At 34.8% G+C, this 25,543-nt stretch overlaps 2 protein-coding genes and 1 pseudogene across 3 annotated transcripts; 2 read left to right on the forward strand and 1 right to left on the reverse strand.

Moving 5' to 3' along the window:
• Positions 1-1,455: 1,455 nt before the first annotated feature.
• Positions 1,456-8,547, forward strand: PHS2 (alpha-glucan phosphorylase 2). 2 transcript variants are annotated; one of them, XM_016311892.3, is made up of 16 exons: positions 1,456-1,990; positions 2,105-2,368; positions 3,053-3,232; positions 4,034-4,210; positions 4,304-4,389; positions 4,532-4,721; positions 5,030-5,122; positions 5,520-5,704; positions 5,824-5,941; positions 6,030-6,158; positions 6,353-6,571; positions 6,660-6,863; positions 7,124-7,282; positions 7,490-7,753; positions 7,854-8,044; positions 8,163-8,547. In XM_016311892.3, the coding sequence occupies exons 2-16, from the start codon at positions 2,138-2,140 to the stop codon at positions 8,287-8,289; spliced, it is 2,553 nt and encodes an 850-aa protein (XP_016167378.1). In that variant the 5' UTR covers positions 1,456-1,990; positions 2,105-2,137; the 3' UTR covers positions 8,290-8,547. The 2 variants fall into 2 exon arrangements, with proteins under 2 accessions (XP_016167378.1, XP_088357050.1); XM_088500924.1 differs by having other exon boundaries at positions 1,614-2,020.
• Positions 8,548-10,533: 1,986 nt separating this feature from the next.
• On the reverse strand, positions 10,534-13,988 carry LOC107644990 (uncharacterized). Its single transcript, XM_088500925.1, has 7 exons — positions 13,770-13,988; positions 12,794-12,816; positions 12,604-12,705; positions 12,373-12,481; positions 12,125-12,274; positions 11,600-11,663; positions 10,534-11,482 (listed from the first exon to the last, which is right to left on the reverse strand). The coding sequence occupies exons 2-7, from the start codon at positions 12,814-12,816 to the stop codon at positions 10,782-10,784; spliced, it is 1,149 nt and encodes a 382-aa protein (XP_088357051.1). The 5' UTR covers positions 13,770-13,988; the 3' UTR covers positions 10,534-10,781.
• Positions 13,989-18,485: 4,497 nt separating this feature from the next.
• Positions 18,486-20,554, forward strand: LOC148575609 (uncharacterized; annotated as a pseudogene).
• The last annotated feature ends 4,989 nt before the right edge of the window (positions 20,555-25,543 follow it).

Below are 25,543 nucleotides of genomic sequence, written 5' to 3' on the forward strand. Positions count from 1 at the left end.
TATTTGTAAAAAAATAGTTATTAATTGATTGTATATTTATATTCTTTTAATTAACAAAATAAATAATATGTATTAGTTAGTAAAATTAAAAAAAATTTGCTTACAAAAATGTGTTATTAAATCAAGAGTAAAGTATAGTTTTTGTCCCTAACATTTGGGGTAAATTCTATTTGTGTCCCTAACGTTTAAATCGTCCTATTTGTATCCCTAACATTTGTAAAAGTGATTCAATGTTACACATCATGAGCACTTTAGTTTGAGTTTTAAAAATCTCTTCTTGAAGTTAGAATACAAATGTCTGTGATAGAATCGATGATCTACCCCGAAAAATAGCTCATCAAATGTTGAAACTAATTCCTACAACATTTACATAATTCACTCTTTTAGGGACATAATTGAATCTAAACACAAATAGTGGGTATAATATTAAAATTGAACACATCCAAATGAGACCTAATTGAGAATGAATATATCAAAGTGAATAATTAAAAAATATAATCTGATTTGTTAGTATAATTGATAGTAGGATAACATTGAATAACTTTTATAAACGTTAAGGATATAAATAGGACGAACGTTAGGGACATAAATAGGACTTATCCCAAACATTGGGGATAAAAACAATACTTTACTCTTAAATCAATTATTATATAAAATATAAAAATATATGTATTATTTTATACACTTTTAATATATTTTATGTAACATATGTTTTATGCAGTGATTTATTTGGTGGCTAATTAAAAATATTTGGTTAAAAAACGAAAATGCTATATACATATAAAAAGTTAGTTGTCAAATTAACTCTTATATATTTACAGTAAAGTATTAAATTGATCTTTTACGTGATGGTGTAATTCTATTTTGGTATTTAAAATTTAAAATGTTTTATTTAAATCCAAAAAAGTTTAATTGTGAAGTCAAAATTAAATAATTAACTGAATGTCTTACATGACATCACTACATAGAACAAAATCGATAATTTAAAGAATAAGTCTAAGCTCCAGAGGCACAAAATCAATCGTGGATATATTAATAAATTTATTTATCATTCTTCTTACCATTTAAAAAATATTTTTTTATAAAACTAAAGAGAATGATAAATAAATATATTGATACATCCACAGTTAATTTTGTGTCTTTGGAACTTGTATTTGTTCTCTAAATTATCGGCATAATTTTTATATTGTTATGTAGGACATTTCAATAAATATTTAACTTTAATCTTAAGGTAGGATTACATTAAAGCTAAATAAAATTTTTTTGATTCAAATAAGACACTTTAAACTTCAAAGACTAAATTAAAATTACGTCCAAATATAAAAAAATTAATTTAATACTTTATCCATATATTTATATATAAATATACGTATTATTTAATATATATTCTATTTGAGTAATTAATTTGATCGTTGAATTAAAAAATATTAATATGAAAATGATATTACTAGGCATGGGGAAAGTGGCTTACACCAACGTTTCCATCGTCGTCCGTGATATTCAACCGCTGGAAGCATGAACCTTTTCCAAGTTGCTTGCGCTTTCCATGCAAAGCTGCCACGTGTCCTCCTACATACCGTTCCATAACTATCTGAGTTAGAGTTGATTATTTTGCTTCGATTTGAGTTTTCTCTTGTTTCTAATTTGGCCATGATCCCAATGCCAAATCCAAATCACAATCATCCCATGTGACACACACACACACACTTTTGCTTAATTGCTTCATTCAAACTCTCTTCATTCATTCAAAATCCCAATATCCCATCTAACCCAGATATTTTCTTTATATATCTTCGTGTCTTTTTCCACTTTATCTGTCTCGTTTCAAAGTATCATTTGCTATATGATCTCTTTGATTCTCTTTTGTGGCCTCAAATATCTTCCACACCCAGATTTTCTTTCACATTATTATTAATTAATCTCTTCATTTTCCCACTTGTCCATTTCTTCAATCCTTTAGTGCTCTGAAATTGGAGGTAGTGGTAGACTGGTACTGTTCTCTCACTTTGATTCATTCTGTGTAAAGTTTCATTCTTTATCACAATTTGATTAATGGGGTGGTGGAAACTTTCAATTTTCTGATGTTACTTTACTTTTATGACAGGAGAAAGAAAAAAAAAAAGACTAGGAATTTGAAATGGCTGATGATAAGGTTGAGTCTAATGGGAGTGGCAAAGATGGTGTTTCTGATATTGTTTCTGCAGCAAAGGTTGCTGCAGTGGCACATCCATTAGCTGAAAAAGCTGAAGAGATTGCTTCCAATATCAGTTACCATGCTCAGTTCAGTCCTCATTTTTCCCCTCTCAAGTTTGAGCTAGAGCAAGCTTACTATGCCACTGCTGAGAGTGTTCGAGATCGTCTCATAAGGGTAAGATTATGATGCACAAATACTTCATTTTTTTATTCTATGTGGATATGCATCAAATACTATTGGCAAAAACTTTTGAACTTGTGTGACTGATTTTTTGTATACTTGTCATGTATTGTACTATGTTGTACTCGATACTCTGAATTTGTATTTCTGCAACATTCTTGGAATTTGGATGTCTATATTGTTATGGTAGTCTATAGTGTGTCATTCATAGAGTAAAGTATGATCTTCCTATGTGCTATTCATATTCATATACTTAATGACAAAAAATTAATGATTGCTCATATATGTATCTTAGTAGTAATTTTGGTCAACTTCATATTAAAAGGTAGATACTTCTGTGTGTGCCCATGCATGTGTAAGTGAATTTGTGGACCTGATTTGAAATCTCAATTCAGTAGTTTACTTTATTTTTCTCCATGTGAAAGCTCATTTCAGCGCATGAATCAAGGTTGAAGGGGAAAGTTGTGAAGCATGTCTTTGGAATTCATGTCTGATAAAAGCTCCAACAATAAGGCTATTTAAATTTTGACATAAATAAAATGAAAGCAATGCATTTTCAACTTTTGTAATCATTTTGTTCTTTGACTTCTTTCTTCATGCTGATATGGTTATATGACTTGTATCATTTGTTGGGGTAGTAGTAATGTTCTTATTGCTAATCAATGGAAATTATTTCAGCAATGGAATGAAACATACCTTCATTTTCACAAAGTTGATCCCAAGCAAACTTACTACCTGTCAATGGAGTTCCTTCAAGGCCGAGCTTTGACCAATGCCATTGGAAATCTGAATGTCCAAGATGCATATGCTGATGCTTTGCGCAAATTTGGACTCAAGCTTGAAGAAATCACAGAGCAGGTAATTGAATATTCCAACCTGTAATTGAAATATTTCTCTAGAACAACTATCTCAATTCATGGAAAAATATTTTATTTCCAACCAAGTGTCTAGGACAAACTCTCCTAAAAGCACCAGAAGCTCACTTTAACGCCGTAACTCTATTGAACCCTTTGCTGCATAGTGATTGAAAGAGGGCTTGGTATCATCCAAAGGACCGACTCACCTAAAATGTGAAGTTCTTAGGTGGTGGTACATGAATGCTTTTACATCTCTAGCATCAATAATTTACTGATAAAAGGAAAGAGAAATGACTTATGGGAAAGAACTCTTTTTCTTTTCAAGGAAACATCTCGGTTAATGAAAAATTGTGCAAATATGAAGCAAATGTGTTGAAAAGCTCGAAAGAATACGTGCACATATGGAGAGAGTGAGGTTATAGACTTATAGTCTAACTTATTGTTGTAAGGCTCTGCCTATTGTGTGCTTTGTTGCAAGTCTTTACATAGTTGGCCCCAAACTTGGGTAAAAGAAGAGAGTTGTGTTAGTTCATCACCAAGCAATGTAAAACTTTGTCAGATCCTCATGACAAATATTGATGATCTATTACTTGAATAGCAGATTCATCACAAACATATTTTATGTGATTCAAATGGATTTTGTTTCTCACTAACCTTTAATTTCCATTGAATACTTGTGAAAATTCAACTCCCAAAACGCATACTTCATGTCAATGAGTGAGTTTGACATCTAGTTTATAAAAACTGATTGTTGGTTCTTTCAAATTTTAATGTGATAATGACTGAACATGAACAATTGCAGGAGAAGGATGCTGCACTAGGAAATGGTGGTCTCGGTAGGCTTGCTTCATGTTTTCTGGATTCAATGGCAACACTAAATTTACCTTCTTGGGGGTATGGTTTGAGATATCGATACGGGCTATTTAAGCAGAGAATCACCAGGGAAGGCCAGGAGGAAGTTGCAGAGGACTGGCTTGAGGTTTGATTTGTCCCCTTTCTTTTCTTAAAACTATGGAAATATTTTATTTATTTCATGGGATACTGATGCATAGAATGATTTAAACCGGAGCAGAAATTTAGCCCGTGGGAAGTTGTGAGGCATGACATTTTGTACCCTATTAGATTCTTCGGTCATGTTGAGGTTAATCCTAATGGAAGGTAAGTGAAAATCACTAACTACTCTATGAAATCTGTTGTAAATTTTTGTTATAATTTTAATTCACATAAAAAAATAAAGCTTTTCTTTGTTTAGTTTAAATATTATGAAATAGAAGTATTTACACTTGGATATGGATGTCAGTCGAAAATGGGTTGGAGGAGAGGTTGTGCAAGCACTGGCTTATGACGTGCCAATTCCAGGATACCAAACCAAAAACACCAACAGTCTTCGCCTCTGGGAAGCAAAAGCATGTGCTGAAGATTTTAATTTATTTTTATTTAATGATGGACAACATGAATCTGCTTCTATGCTTCACTCGCGAGCTCAACAGGTTGGTATTAGTGAAATTTTATTTTTTTAATTGTCAAACCAAGTTATTTTGTAGGGATGAATGAATGATTAACAATAATTGTGAGTGGCTATTTCTCTGGGTCATTAATCATAGTTTCACAGTTAGCTTTTTACTTGCAACAATATTGTTATAGTTAGAAGAATGAAATACATAGAGATAAGCTTGCCTTTGCCATTACAAGATATTAGAACAAATCATCTTTAACTTGGTTATCTTTACAACCCCCTATTATCCTCTCCCCTTTGCCACTGGGATTGGCAGTCTTATATTTAAATATGTATATGTAGATTTGTGCGGTTTTATATCCCGGTGATGCCACGGAAGATGGAAAACTTTTACGGCTGAAGCAGCAGTTCTTTCTCTGCAGTGCTTCACTCCAAGTAAGTTAAAAAAGTTTCCTTTTCCTTTTTTCAAATTTTCTTTAATATATTTGTGCTACCTTCTGGTAGAAAGTTAGGATTAAACCCTTTGATGGTGTCACTGTCAGTGGGAGCCACAGGATCATATATATTGCTAGTTTCACATTGTCTTAATTTAAAGCCTTCGGATCATTTTCGTCGAGTCTGAGAGATATATCATTTGATTTCCAATTCACAATCCCCCTGATTTGACCGATGCAAGAAACAAAAATGTCCTAGTTTCTATTGTGGTTTTTCTTTATTAGTGCCTTAGCTAACTACCATATTTGTATTTTAAGAATGCATTTCTGGTTTCTTTACCTTGTTCATTTGACATGTCAGTCTTACTATTTCCATTCCCATTTTGGACCTATTACAGGACATAATTGCCCGTTTTAAGGAGCGAAGACAAGGGAAGGGACCATGGAACTGGGCCGAATTTCCAACAAAGGTTGCTGTACAATTGAATGATACTCACCCTACCCTTGCAATACCTGAGCTGATGCGATTACTTGTGGATGATGAAGGACTTGGATGGGATGAAGCATGGGATGTGACATCAAAGTCAGTAAATTATAAAATTTCTTGCATGGAATGATGTGTAACTTTTTCTTTCAGCCATGATCAGTTAATGCCTGTAGTGTATTCCTCACTAGTAAAATGTGATGCCATATCTGAACCAGAACGATTGCTTACACTAATCATACTGTCCTACCCGAGGCGCTGGAAAAATGGTCTCAGCCTGTAATGTGGAAACTGCTTCCTCGTCATATGGAAATCATAACCGAAATAGACAAGAGAGTAAGAGCACTTGCCTTGTTTCACTTTGATAAACACTTTGATCTGTTTACAGTTATATTTCAATGTGGAAATGATAAAATGATTTCAGTTCACTGCGATGATAACTTCCACACGGTTCGACCTTGAGAGTGAGCTTTCCAACATGCGCATATTGGATAATAATCCCCAGAAGCCAGTAGTTCGGATGGCTAATTTGTGTGTGGTTTCTTCTCATGCAGTAAGTGGTTCATTTGAAGAAAAAGTCTCATAATTTTTAATGTATCCTTGTATTTGGTCCTTTCATTGATACCCTATCCTTTCATTTACATTCTACAGGACTCTCCAGTTTTTATTTTCTGTGACATTTTTTCATACTTGTGCATTTTATTTCATTTGAAATCTGTTTGCTACTTGGTGCTCAAATCTTGTTAGGTGAATGGCGTTGCCCAGTTACACAGCGACATATTAAAGGCGGAATTATTTGCAAATTATGTCTCTATATGGCCAACAAAGTTCCAAAATAAAACCAATGGCATTACACCTCGAAGATGGCTCCGCTTTTGTAGCCCTGAGCTAAGCAGTATCATCACTAAGTGGTTGAAAACCGATAAATGGGTGACCAATCTGGACTTACTAACAGGTCTTCGACAGGTGAATTTCCGGATGCTTTGTTTCTCAAGATATTCCTGTTATTGCAGCACCCTAACATTCAACTGATGGTTTTATTTTCTCACATTAGTTTGCTGACAATGAAGATCTACAAGCTGAATGGCTTTCTGCAAAGAGGGCCAATAAGCTGCGGTTGGCACAGTACATTCTGCAGGTTACAGGGGAGAGTATTGACCCGGATACGCTATTCGACATTCAAGTCAAGCGTATCCATGAATATAAGAGGCAGCTACTAAACATTCTTGGTGTGATTTATAGATACAAGAAATTGAAGGTATGAGAAACAGCTAACTGATGGAGTTAAATTGTGAAGTGGCCAGTGTTCTAATTTTCCAATCTTTTTACTACACTTTTAACCCATGTTTATAGTGATCATGGTTTCTCACATTCATATTGTAGCACATAGTAGCAGTTTTAATATAGCCATGTAGGAGATTCTATCACTATATTTTCTGAAAGATCCTCAATTCCCTTTGTTGAATGAAAGATAAGATATATACCGAAAACATAGTCCTCATAACTGAACTGTAACAGGAGATGAGCCCCGAAGAACGGAAAAAAACAACTCCCCGCACCGTGATGATTGGAGGAAAGGCATTTGCAACATACACAAATGCTAAAAGAATAGTCAAGCTAGTGAACGATGTTGGTTCTGTCGTAAACACTGATCCTGAGGTCAATAGCTACTTGAAGGTAACTCAATTCTGTATTACTTTTTACTCAAAAATTAAAATAAAAAAGAAATCTGTATTACTTTCTAGATGAAGTTAGTTCCTTTCTTTCTCTCTCGAATTTTTAGGTATGCTTTGTCCATAATTATTGCATGGTACCTATATGGAAGGCATGATAGTGGTTGCTAGTGGATCTAATCTGTTATTTACTATACGAGTCTCGTTTCAGGTTGTGTTTGTTCCGAATTACAATGTGTCCGTGGCGGAGATGCTGATTCCGGGGAGTGAACTATCTCAGCATATTAGCACTGCAGGCATGGAAGCAAGTGGAACAAGCAACATGAAATTTGCTTTGAATGGTTGCCTTATAATAGGCACATTAGATGGAGCCAATGTGGAAATCCGGGAGGAGATTGGTGAAGAAAATTTCTTCCTCTTCGGTGCAACTGCTGAAGAAGTCCCGCAACTGAGGAAGGATAGAGAGAATGGCCTGGTATGCAGTCACAAGCGCCTTTCAAACTCTACAAGCTTAGAAATTTCAATTTTTTCATGGAAATAGTTTCGTTGACATGATTTCTGTTTGTGATTTACAGTTCAAACCTGATCCTCGATTCGAAGAGGCAAAGAAGTTCATTCGAAGTGGAGTTTTCGGAAGGTATGACTATAACCCTCTGCTAGAGTCGTTGGAAGGAAATACCGGTTATGGTCGCGGAGATTACTTTCTTGTTGGTCATGACTTCCCAAGCTACATGGATGCTCAAGAAAAAGTAGATAAAGCATATTGGTTAGACTCAATCTCTCTCATGTTTATCACTTTATAGTTCCCTTATATCAATGTGTTAAAACAATGGAACTTGATGAAAGTGTATGTTAGAATTTACATGTGTTTATTTTGCATGCAGTGATAGGAAAAGGTGGCTAAAAATGTCCATTTTAAGCACTGCTGGGAGTGGAAAATTCAGCAGTGACCGTACAATTGCTCAGTATGCAAAGGAAATTTGGAACATTGAAGAGTGCCGTGTGCCATAATTTTCCAGATTGATGGATATGTATCTCATGCATTTTATAGTCTTTGTATAGCACAGAAACAGAACTTATAAAAATAAGTGACGGAAGAAGAAACAATAATTTAATTTACTTTTAAAATAAGAGATTTTAGCACTCTATTCTGTAAGTTATAGCAGTTTTTCTATTTTATTCTTGTGTTCAATGCCTTTAGACCCAATTATGGATCCTTCTATATGCAAATATTTTGTTTAATCTAATATAATATCCTGTTTTTTTCAATTTGTATGTGTGTGTGTGTTGTTTATAATTTTTTTTTGACGGGCTTTGTTTATGAATTTGCTGGGCCAAATTAAGCATTACTTTTCATCTTTATGATAGACTTTATGCAAATATTTCTTTGTTACGCATAAACTCATATTATTGATTAGAACTGCAAGTTATAGTTTGTATTCAGTAGTTTTTTTTTTTTTTTTTTTTTTACACCAAAGATAGGAGACTCGAATCCACAACCTCTTAATTGAGTATGGGGAGATTATGCCATTTGAACTATAACTCATTGGCATAGTTTGTATTCAGTTAACAGTGAACGTTTGTATCTCTCATATCACATTAAATTTGTGTCCAAGGTTATCTATTCCTTTTGTTTAATGGAGTTATCAGTTGAAAATTTTGATATATTTGATTTGAATATCTATTTTTAAAGGTATTCGAGTTAGTTTTATATAATAAAAGTAATATTTTTTAAAATGTCTTTATCTAATTTTCTATTAAAAAATTTTATACTTTGTATAATTTTTATTTTTAATAAAAATATTATTTATTAAAGTAAATCTTATTAAAAATGATATATATTTAAGAGTGTTATCGATATAACCTTTATTTAAAAAAATAATTGAATAAAAAATTTTATTTTTATCTTTAAAAGTTATATTTTATTTTAATTTTATTATTAACACTTAATTCCAATTTTATACTTGACGATTTAGTATTTCAATTATACGCCTAGATTGGACAACATATTATGATTTATGAGTGATGTGACAATCCTATATCGACGTGTTAGTGGGTCTCAAAAATAGACTCGATCATTATTTTGGGTCGGATTCGGATCATAGTTCAGGTCATCTGAATTCGGTTCAGTGATTCGGTCATCATACATAATTAATATTTTGTGTTATTAGTGATGAATTATGACTATTTTTATGTGGAATTTAAGTATTATAAACTTTAATATTTTGTGTTACTAGTCATTATAAGACTATAAGTTAATATTTTATGTTTAAAATACATAAGACTTTAAACTAATATTATGTTATTTGTATTGATTTAAAAAATTGGTGTTATTAGATAATATTATTATTGATTATGATTATGCTTTAATTTTAGAGAATGGTTGATTCTTGTTATATTTTTTTATGTGAATTTTACCATATTAAATAATGGTTGGAGTCTTGAAAATTTGGATATTTTCACATGTTAGCTTACAAGAAGGTATCAAGGTAATGTAATGTTAACGGTCCGATTTTCACCCAATTTTTATCTGGTATAATCGTGGTCTGAAAATGTATAGTTTTCATCGGGTTTAGGGCCAGTTTCGACTCTAACAAATAGACCTGGTATATATTTCGGACGGATCTGGATCATATTAAACCTAGTTTCACCCGACCCATAAACACCCCTATTTTCAAGGATGTAATTGAAATATATTTAAAATTTTAGAAATAAAATTAAAAAAATTAAATATTTGAGTAATTTTTGAACATTTCAAAATTTTACGGACAAAAAATAAAAAATTATATGCTTAAAATACAGTTGAATGAGAACTGATTTGAGATGGTATAGGAATTAAAAGCTTACATTTAAAAATGACATGGCTACAGATATGCATCCAAAATTTATATGAAAAATTTATATTTATTAAGAATTTTTAAATTCGATTTTCATGGACCCATTAATTTGTTAATAAACTTTTTAGATTCATCCTTTATAAATTTTGGTAAAGCATTTACTAATTTTGGATTAATATTGCTATATTAACGATTAACGCAAACCTTTTCTTGGACGTTTTTAATTTATCCTCAATTCTGAATCCCCAGCTAATCATTTTGTTTTGAAAGTAACCAAAAATTAAAAAATAATATTTAAAATTTATCATAACAAATAGAATAAAAAACGTTAATAAACCAAAGATATTTCGATATTACATAAATATCTCAAAGCAAAAAATCCTTAAATCATAAATTTATATAAATCGAGTTGACCATATTCGATTTAGCATTTCTGGTATTAAACCTCACTGAAACCATTTTTGTGAAATACACAACAGAGAAGCAAACGTGTTATATTGTCAGTGATATCTTCAGCACTCACTACCCGTGAAAATCCACATAATATGAGCATCTTCAAATGTCACAAATCACGAACATAACCAACAACAAAAGCCTCATTCTAGAACTACATATCTATAATATTCTTCCCTAACATATTAAGTTGATCTAGGATGTATGATATATCTAAGTTGAAGGAGAAGCAGATCCAGGAGTGTTGGACCTTGAAAATGATCTTGAACTTGCACTCACACTTGGACTTGGGCTCCTACTACGTTTGGAATAACCACCACTCCTTTTAGAGCTTCTTGAATGGCTCCTCCCAGAACTTTTCCTTGGTGGAGAAACACTTCGTGAGTAGCTCCTCCTGCTGCGTCGGGGAGAGATGCTTCGAGAGCAGCTCCTCATTCGAACAGGAGTGACACTCCGCGAGTAGCTTCTCCTCGACCTCCGCCTTGGGGGAGGGGAGACACTTGGAGAAACTGACCTGTTGTGGTGCCTTCTGTAATAGCGATCATCGGGCGAGTCATACCTTGAGTCATAGGGAGAGTATGATCTGTCACGATAACTGACAGGTGACCTGCTGTATGGGGATTGAGACCGCGAATATGACCTCCGCCGCTCATAACGATCATATCGCGAATACGACCTGCGACGACTATAATATGGAGAATATGGGGACCTGCGTCGACTGTAGTAATATGGAGAGTAAGACCTCCTTCGCCGGTAGTCAGGAGAGTAAGACCTTCTACGGCGATAGTCAGGAGAATAAGAGGGACTCCTACTACGATCTGGAGAATATGGCGAACGACTATAGCTTCTTCGGTAGGGGGAATAGCTAGGAGAGCGCCGAGAAGAGTAGCTTGGGGAGCGTGAGTGACGGCGTGCTGGAATAAATGGAGACATGTATCAGCAAAAATAAGAATAATCATGCCCGATTTAAAAAAATGGGAAAAAAAAACGAAAAGGAAAAAAAAATAATGAGATAGATTAGTGAAACACACCTCGAATAGTCCTTAGCCCAAGATATCTTCCAGGCGTTGGGGTTCGGCCACGTCGCCTTCTGGCCTGCAATGAATGCAGATATCAGCATGAGACTAGGGACGTCTAGGAAGAAAGTAGGAAAGCAAATATAACAGCAACAGATATGATATTCAAAAAGTTATGTCTTCAACCAAATCGAAAAATCACAACACAAGCTTGCGGTAAGAAGGATAATAAAAGAAATATAATGAACAAAAGAAGATATAAATGCAAGAAGAGAGATATGCAGGGCATACAACCCCAATGATCTGATACTTGTTGATGATTTGTTTGGTTAGTTGTGATTTGAGAGTTTGATGAAGAGCTGCTTCACACAGCTAACCTGCTGCCACAGAAACTTCAAAGGGAAAGAGGCACAAAACTTTCAAAACTCGAAAGAACTTAATGAAGCAAATCATCCATATCTCTTTTCAACATTAGGGGTAAAAAATTCAGAGCATGTAAAAGCCAAATTAAGAAAATTAAACATTGACCAAAAGATATACCTTCTCCACTGTGATTACACGCCCTTCAAGTACAGAGCGGTTTAAATATTTCACACACCGATCAGCATCCTCAAGATTTGCCATTGTCACAAAGCCAAACCCACGTGATTCTCTTGTCCACGGATCAACTACAAGATGTACATCTATGACCTAAGAATTACAGAAACAAAAAGGAAGATTAAAACACAGTTGGCAGGCAACATAAATCTCTACAGAAAGACTATTTTAGAATAAGCTGAAGTGCATACCTTTCCTTCAGCTGCAAAATGCTTCTCCAGTTCTCTCTTGGTGATCCTAGGAGATAATCCAGTCACATACAAGTTATTTCCAGGATTTTCTGCATCACTTGAGACGCTCCTAAACCAACAGGATAAGAGCATACAAGATTAAACCAAAAATGTAGAACCAGATAATATCGTGATACTGTTTGTCAGAGAAGAAGTTCACAAACAAACTCGAATAAAAAATCAAGTCCCAACCTTGAACGGCTTCTCGATCTTGACCTTGAAAGAGACCTGGATAAGGACCTGCTGTACCTGCTGTACCCCTTGTATGGGGATGGAGAAGGAGAAGGAGAATACCTATGAAACAAAAGAGGAACACTTAAAGGGGAAATAGAACGCTTCCAAAACGGAAAATAGCAAAATAAAACACAGGTGGACATCTAACCTTGATCTCCTTGAGTAAGACATCTGCAATGATTCATAAGCAAAATAATAAAAAGAATTAGCAATTATTAAAAAAAAGTACTATTAAATTAGAACATAGCTAATGGCCTATCCACAAAAATATATCATAATTGATAATCATAATAATCAGATGAGTGAGTTTTCATATGCATAAAAGCAAAGTTAAAAAACAAAAAAATTTAAGGAAATATTATCCTTCAATAATTATGAAATAACCTAATCAGTCTGCCGATATCCTTCCTGTCAGTCTTATAAATTATGAAGTACTCATTTGGAATCAAGGATGTCATAAAGTCGATTAAATTTAACATAGAACTTAGAACTATAGAAGTCAATCTTAATCCAATTGCCTTTCTTAGATCTAATATAAATTCTAGCTATACAATCAAACATCAACGCAACAACGATCAGTCCATCGCAGCTTAAAAAAAAGGGGAAATTTCAAACCAATCTTCCTTCAATTTCCCACCATCAATTTCAAATCCAACAACATATTTGGGAGGAACCTAAAATTACTCGGCTATGCAACACTATCATTTCAACTTCTAAGATCCGATTCAGCTTCTACTCTTTTCTAATTACAAATTTAAAATTGACAAGAATGAACAAACTAAAAACACAAAATCAATAATACATCTAAAAGAATTAAACTCAACGATCTCCCTGCATCAAAGGTTATGACGTTTGAAGTATAAGAAAATCAATTCAGCGAAGAGAAAAAAGGCCTTTCTTCAATCCCCTCCTTCCTCAAAACTAACTCAATTTCAACCACAACCACACAAATTATCATCAGAATTGAAAACAGATAAAGTGATCTACCACCATCGAGTTCAACAACAACAGAAATGTTCGCATAATAAAATCTTCAAATCCACGCAGAGAACAAGTTTGAATATCTCACGCAACTTCAAACAAACAGATTAAATGGAAAAACAAAGAAAAACAAGTTCCAATACCTTATGAACCGCAAGAGACAAAAACGACGAGTCGAACTTTCCGAAACCACAGAAATCGCCTGCGCAGTGCTCTCTCAAAGTAAACGACACGATGTGAGTGCGTTTTGGGAAGGAAAATATTGAATGTGTTGAAAGGGTTTATATAGAAGGGAAAAGTGTGAGGTGGTGATTTGTCAAGGGAGAAGTTTCTGGAGAAGCGGACGCCAAACCGTAATTAAACAGACTTTTATTCCTTCGAGTGCGTGCCCTTTTTGTTAGGAGACTACTTTTCGTTTTCTTTTTCTTTTTTTTCAATTAGAGGGGTTAATTATCCTATTTCATATTGGACTTTAATATAGTCCCCAAAAGAAAATATTGGACTTTAATATTGATCAATTTTTTTTTACATTTAATTACAAAACAGTATATTAATAAAAATATATTTTTAATAGTAATTACATAATCTTTTCTATTAACAACAAGATTTAAAATTTGAAAAAAAAGAACAAACTAACAAATAACAATTTTTAAAAATAAGATACTAATAAAATACACGTATGAAGACGAAAAAAATATAAAAAGATAAATTAAAGAACATATAACAACAACTAACTTAAATTGATCGAATAATTGGTTCATTTATCTATTTAAATAAATGTTAAAATTATTTTATATATGCTATAATTCATAGATCAACAAATAACTAAGTTAGGTATTATTTTAAAGTAAATAATTATAATTATAATTAAAAGATATTGTAGTATGTCTAATTTTTATAAAATTTTAACACTACAAAGTACAAACTGAAACAAATGACCATAAAATGGACATAAATGGGCGTTTCTTTAACTTATTAAGAGTGTCTTTCTAAATAAGTATAGAATAGAGCGATAGTTTTTCAGACTGAAAAAAAAGAAAAAAGTGTTCCTCCATTGTGAATGTATGATGCTCTGTTCAGTGTTATGGGAATATGGGTTCGCATAATTTGAGGCCATTAGAATAGCCACGTGTTTGGCGAATGTGATTCTTTGCGCTGAAGGTTGAGATTTGAGAACATTCGATAGTGATTTTATTGATTTGATGGTGCCACTATAAAAGCGAAGAACAAAGATGGTCTATGACTATGGAGCAATATTTACATATTTTCGTGGATGTGCTTAAAACGATATATGTAATTATATTTTTATTTTGGTGACTACTTGAATGGAATTATTTTTATGTAAAATTAATAATTATAAATTATTAAATAATTTAATTAAATATGTTAAATAATTTTTAATTAATAATTTTATGTAAAAATAATTATATGTAAATTTTTATTTTTTATTTTAATATAACCTTTAAATATTATAAAAAAAATAAAATAATGATAATTTGAAATACAAGTTAAAATTTGTTGGACGAAAATGGCTTCATTCATTTCAAAGTTTTTACATAGGGTTCTTATTCTCAATCCCGTTTTTTATTTTTAATATGGAGGAGAGGGTGGTGTGTTGTAGGCATTATAGAAAGCACAAGAGTTTTACTTGTATGTGATGTTAGGGGAGCACAATTTGGGTCGAGGGAGTTGAAGAGAAGAGCACGGACGATTCGTTTTCATTTTATAAAAAAAAATAGAAAATAAAAAACTCTAATCGGAAAGGTCCGTTTTCTTTTTACAAAAAAAAAAAAAAAAAACTAATCGGACGGTCCGATTAGTTAACCATAAAATTCAAATTTTTTCGTCCTCACAATTCGAACCATCCGATTTGGTAATCCAAATTTTTTTAACAGCATTTGGATGGTCCGATTTCTTGCACCATATTTCAGCCAAAAGTTGTCTCACATTTATGTATAGCACCTCATCATCCATATCAATGCATAACACACACACGCATGGCATATCTAAATTAATCAGCCTCCCCAATCCTCCTATAGTCCTATGGATTTTTACCTTTTTTTGGGTCTAATATTGAACGGAGCTTGTCAATGATAACTCAACTAATGATCGTTGATAATACAATCCTTGATGCAGATTTTTCAATGTTATCAACATATCATTGACTAAAAAGTAAATTTGGAGAAATCGTGTTTGTTCTTTAGTAAGAATTCCCCAACTTGGTTGAAGGATATGAGATAATAAAAATTCTTAATATTGTTATACAAAGGGAAGGAAAAAATTTAGCACTTTGTACATACAACTGTATCTATAAGTAGCTGGGAGGTATTAATTGAAGTTATTGACTTAATGCTATTGCAATTCGACGTATAAGTCTTTTTGACATACAAGTCATACAAGCCACTTACATAATGTGTGCGTGAAATCACGTTATTTCTCTTTGTATTCCGCGTTCTTTCTCCTCCTCTTCTTCTTTCTTCTTCTTCTTTTTCTTTGCATTTTTCCTCATTTTTCTTCGTGTATTTCATCTTCATCGTCGTTTTTTATTACTGTTGTTGCTGTATTTTTTTTCCTCCTCCTCTTTCTACTGATTTTACAACATTATGCATTTTTTTCTTCTTTGTTTGATTTTTCCTTCTAAACAAATTATGAGAATATGAAATAAGAAGATGAAGAAGAAGAAGTAGAAGATGAGGAGAAGGAAGAGGAAGAGTTTTAAATTATGCAGAACTTATCAACACACATACACCGAAAATTCTTAAATAATACACTCAAATATCTTCGTGTTGCACCCAAATATTTTCATGTTACACCCAAATTTGCTGCAAATACAGGAAAATATTTCCTCTAATGCTGCATTTTCTTCTTCTTTTTTTCTTTATTTATTTCTTTCTTTTAGTTGAATGAATGTAAGTTCATTCTCTGCCAAGTAATTTTGCAGTATTATGTGTTTATTCTTCTTCTTTGTTTGTTTTTTTTTATTCTTGTTAAAAGAATAAAACATGAAGAAATTTGAGAAGATAAAACAAGAAAAAAAAGATAAATAAGAAAAAAAGATGATGATGATGATGACGAAAAAGAAGAAGAAGAAGCAGCAGGAGATGAGGAGGAAGGAGAAAAATAGTTTTGAATTATGCAGAACTTATCAGCACACATACACCGAAAATTCTTAAATAATACACTCAAATATCTTCGTGTTACACCTAAATTTGCTGCAAATACATAAAAATATTTTCTTTAATGTAGAACTTTTGTAAGGTCCCACATCAGTTGGGGAGGGGAACGAAGCATGCCTTATAAGAGTGTGGATACCTCTCCCTAGCATGACGCGTTTTGACGAGTGAGTGTGGGGGCTTCGGCTATCATCCCTATCGTCAAAGGCAAAACCGTGAGGCCTTGTATGCCAAAGCGGACAATATCGTGCTAGCGGGTGGTCTGGACTGTTACAACCTTTACATTACATTCAATTCAAACCATCAACGATAAAATATTATTCACCTACAGAATCATAAACTACTAACGAAAAAATTAACTAGAATCGAACCACACCTCAACCACTTGATTGGATTCAAAACAATAACCAATTTCGTTCTGGTTCAATTGACAATCTAAACTTGAATTATTCATTATATTCAACAACGAGATAACTAATGATGGAGGAGAAGGAGAAAAAGAAAGAAGAAGAAGAAGTTCCAATGAAAAAAGAAGGAGGAAGAGGAGGAGGAGGTGGTGTTGGTGATGACAACAATAACGAAAGAGAAAAATAACGACGACGACGACGACAAAGAAGAACGTGCAGTAACGGTACAAAAAAGAATGTGCGCGCATAAATATAAATAACTTATATAGACTTGTATCAAAAAATAATTTGTATGTAGAAAGTAATTATTCCAATCACTATATACAGAGAGATTCATGATATGATCTGCAGAGAGACTCATGATATGATTTGCAAGAAAATTCTTTTAAAGGTAAATCCATAGGCTTGGCTAGGTCCGTCCTGATGAGTATTTAAAAGTAAGTATTTTCAGTATGGCAACTTCATGGATGTAGAAACTGGCACAACACCCGTCGCGGGCATAAAGAAATTTGAAAAAATGATAAATATGTCTTTGACTTTTTTATCTGCAGATATTTAAGTTTTCGAGAATTTGAAAATACATTTAAGTTTTTAATCTTTTCAAAATCTAGACATATCCCCCATGTTTACTTGGGTCTGTCAGACTCAACAGAAAAATCAAACGTGACTCCCGTTGAGTAAATACCCATAGTCGTCCCTGAGATTCACGCAAATACCCATAGTAATTTCTAAGATCCCGATTTTCCCATTGTAGTCCTCCAGATAGAGCTTCGAGCACTCAAACTGGTCCCTGGCCATATTTGAAGTGATGACTCATCACCGGAGTGCTGACATGGCCTTGGATTGCCATGTGGGAGGGTTCCAAAACGTCGTCGTTTTGGGTTTGGCGCCCTTGAAAGCCAAAAACAACGCTGTTTATGTGTTATTTTGTATAAAAAATAGTTTTCTCCCCCAACACAAACACTTCACTTCACTCGTCTCTTCTTCTTCCACCCTCTGACTTCTTTGCATTTTCAATACAGTGTTGGTTGATGATATGCAAGTTATTAGTGTAATTGAGGTTCTGGAGGTTTGGTGTCATTGTAGTGTCTAGGGTTTGAAGGTTGGCTGGAGTTTGTGGGATTGCTCTATTTAACCTGAATGAAACAGGGATGAAACAGGGAGTTGTATGCAGGATTGGAAAAATATGTTTTCTTGTGGTGATTAAGGTTTTTTTTTAATGCATTAGTAGGCTTTCAAATTCTGTCTGTACTAAGGCAAAATTTAAAATTTCTTGCAGATGGAAGAGAAGTTGGACATCATGTTTCATCATGGGGGTGACTTCAAAAAAAATGCAAAAGGCTTTATGGTATATTCTCCGGACAACAAGGCATGTTTAGGTGATCTAGACACTGATACTCTAGATGTCTTCTACGTACGAAACTACCATAAGGAGCTTGGGTACAATGACATAAAACAGTGCTGGTGGCATGTTCTTGGAAAAGGCTTCGATAATGGGTTGTGAAATGTAAACAGTGACAAAGAGATAAGAGAGATGGTGAATTGTTCTAGGACAAATGAGGGATTGATTGATGTATATTTCGAGCATGGAGTGTTAGTACCAGAGGTGTTAGAGGGAGACAACACAGTTGTGTACTTGGATGACGATGGTGGAGAGGGGTGTAATGCAGGTACAGATGCTGATGTGAGTCCCCACTGAATGAGACTAATACACTCATAGTTGCTCCTATTCCAAAGGTTGTACCCAATATTTCTTGCAAATTCAGTCCCAAAAAAAAAAAGAAAAACAAAATATCTCCACGGCAATCACAACCATCACACTCCAAAACCAAGATGCCTACAAAAAATGCTAATCCTCCCAAGATAACCAACCCTCCCAAGAAGACCAACCCCCCAAAGCCCACCAAACCCATCAAGCCCACCAAAATCAGCCAGCCCACGAAGCCCAGTCAGAGTACTAAATCAGATAAGAGCAACAAGCATAAAATGTCCAAGAGATCAAGTATTTCCAGGAGACCCTGTACACGGTCAGCTGCTAGAGGATTCAGGAGCAAAGTGTTTAACAATGAAATTCCTTTTAATGTATCTTCAGACTCCTCTGAAAGTGAAGAGGATAGCCTATTTAAGCCAGGTCCGGATGAGGGTAGTTTCTCTGATTCTGAGGCTATAGGGAATGATCCTAAAACTGGGAGTAGGATTAGGAGAAACATGGTACATGCAGCGGTGGGTAAGAAAAATACTAATCCACTAGGTAAAGGGAAGGAGAAGATATTACATGAAGATGATGGTTTGGTGCAGGAGGTGAGCGACGCTGAAGTTGACCTTGGGTTTGTGGGTTGTGTTCATGAAGGTGCAGAGGATGGACTAGACCCAGGTGTTGACTCAGATGGCACCAATTCTTGGCACTCAGAGGAGATGAAGACACCTCCAAATTCAGAAGATGAGCTGGAGGATGAAAATGATTCTGAAGAGGCAAGTTCGCTGTTTAGGGAGGGTGCAAGGTTTGGAGAGCTGCATCTTGAGGTTGACATGAAGTTCGGAACGAAATGGGAATTTAGAGAAGCTGTGAGGGAATACACAATCCAAGAGGGTAGAAGCATAAAGCTAGTGAAAAATGATAACATAAGGTGCAGGGCGGTGTGTAAGGTCGAAGAGTGTCCATGTGTTGCTTATGCATCAAGAGACCATGAAGACACCTGTTGGCAAATTAAGACCTTCAACGATGACCACACTTGTCCAAGAGAGGACAAAAATAGGGTTGTCAACAGGAATTGAGTATGCAGCAAACTTGTAAAGAAGGTGAGAAAGTATCCAAATTTTAGACATTGCGAGGCTACAACTTACTTCAAGACACGGTTTGACTTGACACTGAATAAGAATTCAATATCCAGGCACTAATGGATGCTAGAAGTGTAGTGTATGGGGATGAAAAAGAGTAATATAGGATGGTTAGGAATTATGGTATGACGCTATTGAAGACTAATCCCGGTTCCTCTGTACAAATATGCACCACTCCCCAACCATATGGTGAAGTTACCTTTGATAGGATGTATATATGCTTAAGCGGCTGTAAAAATGGGTTCAAGGCTGGCTGCCGTCCGTTGATTGGTCTGGATGGTGCTTTCTTGAAGACAAGGTTTGGTGGCCAGATTTTGTCAGCCATAGGGTTAGATACAAATCACCATATCTATGTCATAGCCTGGGCTGTTGTGAGAGTGGAGAATACAGAGACATGGAGATGGTTTCTTGAGCTACTTCATGAGGACTTGGGTTACTATAAAGATCATGACTGGTGCTTCATATCAGATATGCAAAAGGTATATGCTTATATTGGATATTCATGGTTAGATGGTCCATTAAGAATTGTGCTGTTATATGCTTATATGCTTGTATAGAGAACTTGTAATTATGGTGTGTAAACTCAAAGTTTGCTGCTATATAGAGAATTTTGCTTTCATTGGATATTGCTGCCGTTAACAATTGTGCTTTCATTATGCTTGTATGTTTATATGGAGAACTTGTAATTGTTGGCTGAAATCTGATTTATCATGGTGTCCTATAAGCATGTTATATACTGCCTGAGTCATTATGTGCACGCTAGATAAATGTTAGGGACTTGTATAAGTCACGACTACGAATTGTAGGGACCATTATGGGGATACTAATCAAATTTCATGGACTTTTATGTGTCACGATTATAATTTCAGGGACTTTTATGTGCAAATTACTTTTATAGTCACGTATGTATAATGTTTATAATATTGCATGAATCTGGCAAGGACTGATATCAGCAATGAAAGAGGTAATGCCTGATGTGCATCACCGTTTCTGCGTCTGGCATTTATGAAAAAATTTCAACAAGAATTGGAAGGACTTATAGCTACGGGGGCTTTTGTGGGAATGTGCAAGGGCAACAACATACCAAGAATTCAGGGATGGAATGGACAAGATCAAAAGGTTAAATGAAGATGCTTGGGCATATTTGGAGAAGTGATGGATGCTTGGACTAAAAGCTTATTCAGCCATAAGCCGAAGTTGGATAGCATCTGTAACAACGCATGCGAGGTGTTCAATTCTAAGATCAAGAATGCACGAGCCAAACCCATCATAACATTGTTGGAGAAGGTAAGGATGTTTGTTATGCGCACCATAGTGAAAAACAAGGTAAAGCTAAAGAATCACACTGGGAAGCTCACACCGGTTATAAAGAGCAGGCTGGAAAAGGTTAGGAAAGAATCCAAACATTGGAAGCCTATTTGGACTGGGGATAATGGATACGAAAAATTTGAGGTGCACGGACATCCAACTAACCATGTTGTGGACATAGAAAAAAGATTGTGCACCTGCCAATTTTGGATGCTAACGGGTAAGTTGATTGTGTAACACAATTGTCTTTATGCATTTTAGTCACTTCAACCATAACTATTATCATGTTCATGTCAATGTTTGGTACCTGCAGGTATTCCGTGTGTGCACGCTTGTGCTGCCCTCTCTCGTGTGAATAAGTAGCCAGAGGACTTCTGTCACAGATGGCTGACCATGGAATCATATAGGAAAACTTATAACCACCACATTAATCCAATTCTGGGGCAACCAATGTGGGAGCAAGCAAAGGACTGTAACAGGCCACATGCCCCTAAAATCAAGACAAAACCTGGAAAACTAAAGATGAAGAGGAGGATGGATGCGGATGAGAAGAGTGGTTTTGGACCTAAGAAGCCTAAGGTTGACTCAAAACTGTCGGACAACACTACAGATGGTGTGCACCTAAAAAGATAGCTGGAGACATTTACATGCAGTTTCTATGGTGAAAAGGGGCATACGAAGAGAGGCTGCAAAAAGAAGGAAGATGCTGATGCTGCAGCTGCAGCTGCCGCTACCGCTGCTGCCGAGGCAGCTAAGAAGAAGAAAAATGATGAAGGACATCCTGCACCTGAGCAGCTTGTTCAGCAGCCCCAAGATGATTCTGGCCAAGCAGATTTGGAAAGCAATCCCCAGGAGATCGACATAACTCAGCCTATTGCTTCTGAGCAAGAGGATTCTCAAAAGGTAATTAAAATTTTACATATTCAAGCTTTTATTATTTCCATGCATCAATCATGTTTATAATGCCAAGTTTTTCTCGTATAGGATCCTGGACAGAAAAGACCTTCGAAGCTGTCACCAAGAAGACGATCCTCTCTTCCGCCAACCGCACCAACAGTGGACCCCTTGCAGGGTGCATCTTCATCCACAGCTTCAAAGTTTGCCAACTTGATGCAGTTCATCCCAACGCTAGGATTTAAGCCGCCAAGAAAGAAGAACTGAAGACTTTAGATACATCTACTTAGGAGTTTATGTTTTGTGTTATTAGTCTTTTCCATCGTACAATGACTAGATCGTGAATTATGATCCAAAGGCCTTTTTGATATGCCTTGGCCTTGCTTTTGATGAAACTACAGAGTGCAGCATAATGGTTTCTAGGCTGCCTTTTACCTTCATCTTTTGTTCTTTTTTGATAAACAATGAAATTTATATTAATATACTATGCTTTGTGGTTTACCATTCAAGTAGCAGTTTTTTTTTTCATAAACAATGAAATTTATCTTAACAACAGTTTCATAGTTAATAGCATTTTTCATTCCATCAAGAAGCAGTTTTTTTGATAAACAATGGAACTTATCTCAACAACAGTTTCATAGTTAACAGCATTTTTCATTCCATCAAAAAGTATTTTTTTTTACATCTGTTGCTAACAGGGAACCCTAAACCACCAACTAATTCATCATTTACAACACAGGATCACCAACAATACTATCAATACAAACACAGCTAACACTAACATCTGGGTAATCAATTTTTGCATTTGGACATCCTCCTCCAACCTTCGAAGCCTCCAATCAAAGTTCATCTTCACTTCATCCCACACGATTCTGACTTCTCAACCTGTTCCTCATTTATAGAATTTGCCCACACAAAAAGCCCGTACCATCTCTTTCCACTTGTCTGTAACCAAGAAATGATCAAAGTTCAGAGATGAACAACACAAGAACAGTCAGGGGAGGAGAATCATAACAACACAAGTAATTATTCTAACCCACATTATAGTTGGGGCAGCCATAAAATGGTTTGTTCTGATTCGAATCTGTGCCAGACCATCTGAGGACCGGCCTGCAGCCACAGCGGCACCATTCTGGCGGGACTGATCTTCTGCTCTTCGTTTGCATTCTAGTTCGGTTCCAGCTAGATGGGGAACGAATAGAGCTTCCACCTGCAATGCTACCACCACCCATCATCGACCTGAGTAGCAGCTTCAGGTGGAACTGTGTGAGAACAGGAAGAACTGTACGAAAGAAGAAGAAGAATAAGAGATGACAAGAGGAAGGGATGAAGTATCTAAGAATTTGGGGATTTAGGGTTACATATAGTACGAGGGACCAATATGGGTACAAATTGAAAATTAGCCAGCTTAGCTAGCCGTTGGGAGCCCTCCAGCGTGGCAATCTGAGGCCACGTCAGCGCTCCGGTGATGAGTCATCACATGAAATATGGTCAGGGACCAGTTTGAGTGCTCGAAACTCTATCTGGAGGACTACAATAGAAAAATCGGGATTTTAGGAATTACTATGGGTATTTGCGTGAATCTCAGGGATGATTATGGGTATTTACTCGACTCCCGTTGTATTGACTTAGTTGATACGGATGCACATGTGACAGAATTTTTAAAATTTGACAAATTAAGCTCAATGATCGATATGTCCAGATTTTGAATAAGTTAAAAATTTAAATATATTTTTAAATTCTTAAAAACTTAAATGACTACAAACTAAAAAGTCAGTGATCGATTTGTCATTTTCTTGAAAAATCCTCTAGTGGAGGACAAAAAAATAGTAGAAAAGTGTGGTCTAGAATGAAAAATAGGTTATAGGAAATATGCTAAGTTCAGCATGGGGTAGTAGTGTAGTACTTTGCTTGAACGTAACTAAGTTGGTCATGTTACCACTTTCCAATTAATGGCATCATATGATTCTTTCATTCACCTTCACTAATTTAGCATGAAAGAACAACTTTTTGAAGGCTCCTGTAGAAGGAGTGCTGTTCAGCATCTTTTTAAATACTATAGAATGAGAAGTGCAAATCTTGTACATAATATTATATAATAAAAAAAAAGAGTTAAGTACTTTTTTTTGTTTCTAAGAAATATGGTGGAAATTAAAATTGTCTCGACCTTTTTTTTTTATTAAAATTATCTCTAATATTACAAAACATTATAAAATCATTTTCTATTTCAATTATATTTTTTAACCAAATTACCCTTAACTATTAATAAAAATAATATTAAAAAAAAAAAAAAAGAAAAACTCCACCCCACCAACTCCACTCCCCAATATCTCTTTTTCGTTCTCTTCTCCCCTGCTCTCTGAGTCTCTTCAAACTCCCCCACTCCCACCCCCAATCCACTTCGTCCTAAAGTGCAAATATGATCCTGAAAGTGGAGAAAATCGGGTCAAGATTGCTCACATCCCAAATATATCCCTATCAGATTGATCCCCTCGAAAGGTAATAACATTGTTTGTTTTTTTTTTCATTTTCATTGCAACCACTTCAAATTTCAACTGTAAAGAAGAAAATGCAGCCTTGGTTACCAAATAACACAATATAGAGTGTAATTTTCTACAAATATAATATATCTGAAACCCACATTAAATTTCTAATGTTATTTGATGCAGGGGATTCTTGCAGCAATCTCTCCTTTCTCCTGATGACCATGTCGAAGGGAGCAGGTAGATTTGCTGGGAAAGTTATTTCAAGGCATGGTAGAGATTACTTTGTTTCTGCCTTCATATGAGAGTTTTTCCTACATTTACTATAAGGTTGGTGATGGATTAATATAATATGGCTTGAGGCTATTAAAAGTGCAATAAGGTAATAGGAGGTTGGATATGAATTGGTGTGTGTGAGGAGTTTTTTTTTTATTTTTAATTCGAACTGACGATGATGGTAGGATGGGGTTTGGGATGTGTGGGGGGTGGGGAAGTTCAAAGAGACTCTAGTGTATAGGAAAAAGGGGATTGGGGATGGGAGGGAAGAGAGCGAAGAGATGCTGTCAGTGGGGTGGGGTGGGGTTTTTCTTTTTTTTCTTTTTAATATTATTTTTATTAATAGTGTAAGATAGTTTGGTCAAAAAATATAATTAAAATAAAAAAAGATTATTTTATAATATTTTGTAATGTTGTGGATAATTTTAATAATAAAAAAAGATCAAAAACAATTTTAATTTTTATTTCAAACTTTAAAAATGAAAAAAATATTTAACCCTACAAAAAAAAACTAAAAAGAAAACCCCATAAAGGAGCT

Source organism: Arachis ipaensis, chromosome B1 (assembly GCF_059453495.1).
Source record: "Arachis ipaensis isolate K30076 ecotype BB chromosome B1, ASM5945349v1, whole genome shotgun sequence".
Lineage (NCBI taxonomy): Eukaryota > Viridiplantae > Streptophyta > Magnoliopsida > Fabales > Fabaceae > Arachis > Arachis ipaensis.